Source organism: Arachis stenosperma, chromosome 4, assembly GCF_014773155.1.
Source record: "Arachis stenosperma cultivar V10309 chromosome 4, arast.V10309.gnm1.PFL2, whole genome shotgun sequence".
Classification (NCBI taxonomy): domain Eukaryota; kingdom Viridiplantae; phylum Streptophyta; class Magnoliopsida; order Fabales; family Fabaceae; genus Arachis; species Arachis stenosperma.
The window spans coordinates 14,375,549-14,381,612 of NC_080380.1; the positions used below are offsets into that span (position 1 = coordinate 14,375,549).

Below are 6,064 nucleotides of genomic sequence, written 5' to 3' on the forward strand. Positions count from 1 at the left end.
TTCATCTCTTTCCTCTTTCTAGTTCTTCACCCTCTTCACTTGATCCTTCACAATAGAGATTGATGATGAGAGCGGATTCCATTTGCACCATGAATTTTCACACATACCATTGATCCTATTAGTGTAAGATAATTTTGTAGTGCCGTAAAATGTTAATTCATGAATTGAGTTGAGGTCTTTATTTAGAACTCATGAGTTTTTTGTGTAACTTCTTAGGTATATATAGTTTTAATGTTCACCTAATTCTTTATTAGTTAATTCTATCATATAATATTTTGGTATAGTTTTCTATAGAGTCTCTGGTAGTGCAAAATACTTTTATCCTTAGAAAGCAAAAAAATTTAAGCATGCATGACATAAGTAATTGTCTAAAAATAAAAGGTTGATAATAAGTTTTTGGTATTGTGAAGAGTTATTCAATTCCTAAAGAGGTCAATGCGGGTGTCTCCAAGCCTAAGAGAGTAGGTGGCTTTCTTGTACTCAGCCCAAGTGAATGCCCTAAACAGAAGGGAGGGCCTCTCTGGTGTAACCATCTCCGGCGGAGCAACGATACACGCATTGAGTGGCGGAGCCCCAAAATATGCTATTGACATTCTTGCCTTCTCTGAGTTTGTCACCGCCCTGTGCCGGACACTCACAAATCTTCCATTTGTCATAACCTGATGGTACACAAACATTTTTCTTCTTAATTAATAATATATGTGAATTCACGTGATGTTTTATGTAACATAAGACGTACATACATAAGTAACATGTTTCTTTTATTTTTCCTTAAAGATGTTGTACATGGTGGGTAACATGTTATGTCTATCTGGCTCTCTCTTATCATATATATGAAGCATTGATAGATACCTGTAATAAATCACCGACGTTAACAGAGAAAGCTTTGGGGTCAGGAAGGACTGGGATCCACAGACCATGTTGGAGGGAAATTTGGAGGCCAGAAACAGGGTTGGATCTGAGAAGGGTTATGATCTGAGGGTCAGAATGGTCCCCAAAGGCAAGAGAAGGTGGAAGTGGGGGGTAGTGATTGAATCTGAGGAGTGAGTCGCTATCAGGGTGGTTGATGAAGGTTGTGAAGATGGAAGTGTTGGGGACCCCCAAACCCTCTGCCATCAGCTCCAATATCTCACATGCTAACTCCTCCACTGCATCTCTGTATGCACTCACCACCCTATACCTGCACCATCATTCCAATACTCTATTCACTATCAGTTGCATTCAAACAGGTAAAAGTGTTTCTCAATTTCTGACATCCAATCCCACCTCTTAGGACTACCCTTTAGTTTTCATATATAGCCCCATGTGCTATTCTGCTGCTTTTTATCTATCATCAACGGATACTCATGTAGATATACTACATAATATGATATGGGACACGCCAACATATAAATTTTAAAATTTTATAAGATATAGAGACACAGGGTATATATATATATATATATATAATATAAAGTAATTTTAGATAAATTATAATAATATTTTGATATTTTATTGATATTTGATATTTTTTTAATTATTAAAAGTATTTAAAAGATTTTTTATTTTAATAGTAATAATAATATATATTATTTTTAAACTCATTTCAAAAATATATGTTAAGTATAAGATTGGACACGTTTACACGTGATAGTATTTAGGTGTGTCTAAGTATGTTTAAAATTTTTTTTATTTTTTATTAAAACACAACTCAACACGGCAGACATGCATATCGGATAAGTGTCGTGTCTGAAATGTATCCAACACATGGATACAGAACTTAACAAAGTATCTGTGCTTCATAAGTTTTTATAATCTCACGTGTACTCTAATTCAATTCTACTCATACAAGATTGTAATTAATTAGATCATAACATATATATATTTACTGGTTTAATTATTCTATTAATCTTTATTATTTTACTAAATTTGTAATTAAGTTTTTATATTATTTTTTTAAGTTAGATAACTTAGGTCTTTATACTATTTTTAATTTTGTAATTAAATTATTTTGTGTTAAAAATGTTAAAATTAACAAAATATTCTTTTTAAAAAACATGTGATCAAATATCTAATTAAATTCTTGATTACAAATATCTTCAATTTGCAGATACATATTTCGTTAACTCTAGTATATTTTACATTGACAAGAATTTAATTACAAAATTAAAAATAATAATGTAAAAATTTAATTAAAAATAAAATAAAATATAAAGACCAAATTATAAATTTGTTAAAATTATAAGAATTAATAATATATATACTAGTTAAAATACATCTTGGCTTATGTGTGAGAACAAAAAAATTAAAATATATATGCTATATGCTGATGAACTGAAATTTTATGTTTATTTCGAATTTCATATTTTATGATGATGTTTATGCTTGATTTTCCATTAAATATATATGGAAAAATATAGACATAATTTGTATCATCCATCAATTGAAAGAAATGTATTATATTATATATGGTACACATAAAATTTCTCTCTCTAAGGGTGAAAAATATTTGATAGACTAATTCTGACTATGTTTTTAATTACAATAAAATTATTAAACTAGAATTTTTGGATAACTATATTTGAAATATTAGAAGTTCTTCAAACATATATAGGATTATGATATGCAAATAATTATCGCCTAGTTAATTTAAAGATGCAAAACAAGCAAGGGTTACCTATAGCATAACGGATATTCCAAAGATAATGGATAAATTACGCGTCCACACAATTGGATGTACAAATACTTAGATATTTCAAAAATAAAAGTAACTTAATAAGTAATAACTGATTTTAAATTATCCGTTTAGTGATTTATCATAGAATAGAGTATAACTTTTACTTTAAGACTAATGTATATTCACAAAATAATAAATTTAAAAATAAATCGTATTGTTAGGTGTGTTCGCAACAACATATTTTAATAATTGATTTGTTTGTAACGAATTAAATTGAAAATGAATTATTGTATTTGGAGCAATTATGTAAGATAATAGGAATTAATTTGATTTACATATTTATATAATAATTTGATTTTATATTTTTATCTTTTATTTATTATACAATATTCCAATATATATCACCAAGAACCACCACCATCATCACCAATAGACTACCATCTCTTTCATCTCCAAACCCTTTTATATTTATACATAGAGGGTAAATGACTTTTTCATATGTTTAACATGTCAAATTATTTTAATTTCAATCAAATTCTATAAAAAATAAAAATATTTGAGAGAAGTGTTAAAATAAATACATAGGATTTACACATTAATGATCAATCCATATTTTTTTTATCCATTTCAAATAAAGAATTTGATTTTAGAATCTAATCATCCTAATTTTATTGTGTTCTAAACACACTCATAAGATCATTAATTACAATAGTGTTACATAGTGGGAGAAGCAACTAATGTCATTAATTATTGATAGATATATAATTATTTATATTTTTATCTATTAACTCACACTTTTAAAATAAGTAATTCTATGATATGATATTAAAATTTTTATATTAAATAAATTTTATAATTTAATTTTTTGTATAAAAATTTTAAGTATAAAACAAATAAAAAAAAGTCTTATGCATAATTCACACTTTTTAAAACTCAAAATTTCTTAGATAAAAAAATATATTAAATATATAATCAATCATATATCTTAATTATGAATTTAAATTTATGAAATAAATAGTTTTATGATAATTTTTAATATTACAACAAAAATTATTTTTAATAAAAAATTTTAGTGACAATAATATAATAGTCACTATATATCTTATTTAATTTATGTTTTTACAGTATTTATATATTTGTCGTTAGTAATTATATATTTTTTGTGGTCATTAAAAAATATTTTTATCGATAATTATATAGTTGTTGCTAAAATATTTTAACGACAAAATATAAGATGACTAATATCTAGTCACTAGTAAATATATTAATAGTTATTTTTATTACAGCTAAAAAAATAAATAACTGTTAAAAATAATTATTTTAGTAGCTAAGAAAAAGAAAATTGGATGATAATAGAAAGAAGGAAGGACCACTTCACTAAGAGATACATGCATAGAGCAAGCTGTACAAGTGCTGTTGTGTAAAGAAAGAAAGAATGGTTCCATCACTCAGAATGAATGGCATTGCATTGGAACCTTCAACACTACATTCTCTCTCCCTTACTTGTTGCTCTCTTACAACTCATACCCAAGGTACGTACCTCCCAACCCAAACCTTATCATTATTCATTGTTTGCATAATTACAACTAGCTTATTATTTATATACCTCCATACACCACAACCTAGCTACTAGAAAAACAATATTAATTATTTGTATCATTTTATGCATATAGTTAAACAATATTTGTAATAAATATAAACAATATTTTTAATCTCCTATTGTTATATTGAAGATTACTTGGTCTACACTATACTACAACTAGCAAAAGAAAGAAAGAAAAAAGTATTTGGAGTATATTATGTATATATAAAAGAGGAGAGTAAATAAAAATACAAAAGAAAAAGTTGTCTATCTAGTTGTTAAATGGAGTTATTTAGAGTTTATAGCTAGGGATTAGAGACAATTTTTTTGGGTATTTTTAATCATAAATTTTAAATTTTAAATTTAAAAAAATAAAAAATAAATTTAATTTATAATAAAAAAATTATCTCATGTTAACTACTTAAAATTTTATTTTGAATAATATTATACATCTAAATCTTTTTATAAATCAAGTTCAATTAAATTAAACAATAAGACTCAGAATAATACTATTCACAATTAATTTTTGTTATGTTTAATCAATTTAATTAAAATTAGTTAATAAAAAGACTTGGATATGTAACATTATTTTTTTATTTTTTATTCTTCTTTTGAAAATTGATAAAAGTGATCCAACCTATTTTTAACCTAAAACGAAAAACAATAATCTCACCTCTTCAAAACACTACAAGATTAATGCAAAAGATATGTCATTCTCCTAAAACAAAAGATTGCGATAATCCAAAGTTAATGGACAACAACATTCTAAATAAAAGAACAAAAAAAAAATGGGTGCACATACCTGAAGTTTGATGGGTCATTGGAGATGGTTGTGGAGATCTTAGAAATATGAGAAGCACTTCCATTTAAAAGGAGGTATTCCACCTCACCAACGTCGCCATTGAGCCCTATGTTCTTGCATCCATAACCTAGCGGAACGCTATCGTAATTGGATGCAAGTTTCGCCTTTTGGGAAGCCGGCTTCGCAAAGAAGTCGAAGCCGGCTTCCTCCATGTTGTCTATTATGTGTTGAGGAATCCGGTGGTTGATGACGTTGAAGAATCCATACTCTTCGCTGGCTTTCACGATCAGCTTTGCAACCGTTGCTCTTTCTTTGGATAAGTCTATGGTGGGAAGGTTGATGGATACAATCTTTTCGGTTTGGATTGAATTGGGTGAAGCTACCACCATTTCTTATATGGAAGTTAGAACACACACAAGGTGTTGAAAGTATGTAGAAGAATTAAAGGGATATAATATGTGTGTTGGTGAATAGTGAATAGGGGACCTTATTATTATATAAAGATGAGAAAAGAAAAATAACAAGATGGATGGAGAGAAAGAGAAAGGTTATTATATGTGTGATGGGATTGATGATGAAGAAGAGCAGGCAAGAAGTGAGGAAATGTGAACAAGAATGATGGTCTATTTATACAGAAACAAACCATCATGGGAGCGAATCTATGCACAAAAAACACCATTTATTATATTATTACAAACACATATTATGCAGGTAAAAAGTTTTTATATATATATAAAATCTGGAATTCTATCACCTAAAATTCTAAAAATCGATCATTGTTAACAAAAAAAAGGATTTAGTATAAGGACAATAAAAAAAATTTACACAAATAAAAAAGACTCTTAAACAAGAAAAAGTATAAATATTGAAGTAATTTTTGACTAATAATAAAATGAATTTAGATTGGTGAAGTAGTTAATTTATTCGTCCACTTAAATAATTAAGGTTGTGTTTGTTTTCGAGAATAAAATAAGACAAGACACTGATGAACAAAGACACAAAATTTTGTGTTCTTGTATTCTAT

At 27.2% G+C, this 6,064-nt stretch overlaps 1 protein-coding gene across 1 annotated transcript; it reads right to left on the bottom strand.

Moving 5' to 3' along the window:
* Nucleotides 1-416: 416 nt before the first annotated feature.
* Nucleotides 417-5,429, bottom strand: LOC130973331 (gibberellin 2-beta-dioxygenase 2-like). The gene is made up of 3 exons (XM_057897812.1): nucleotides 5,041-5,429; nucleotides 853-1,180; nucleotides 417-659 (listed from the first exon to the last, which is right to left on the bottom strand). The coding sequence occupies exons 1-3, from the start codon at nucleotides 5,427-5,429 to the stop codon at nucleotides 417-419; spliced, it is 960 nt and encodes a 319-aa protein (XP_057753795.1).
* Between the last annotated feature and the right edge of the window lie 635 nt (nucleotides 5,430-6,064).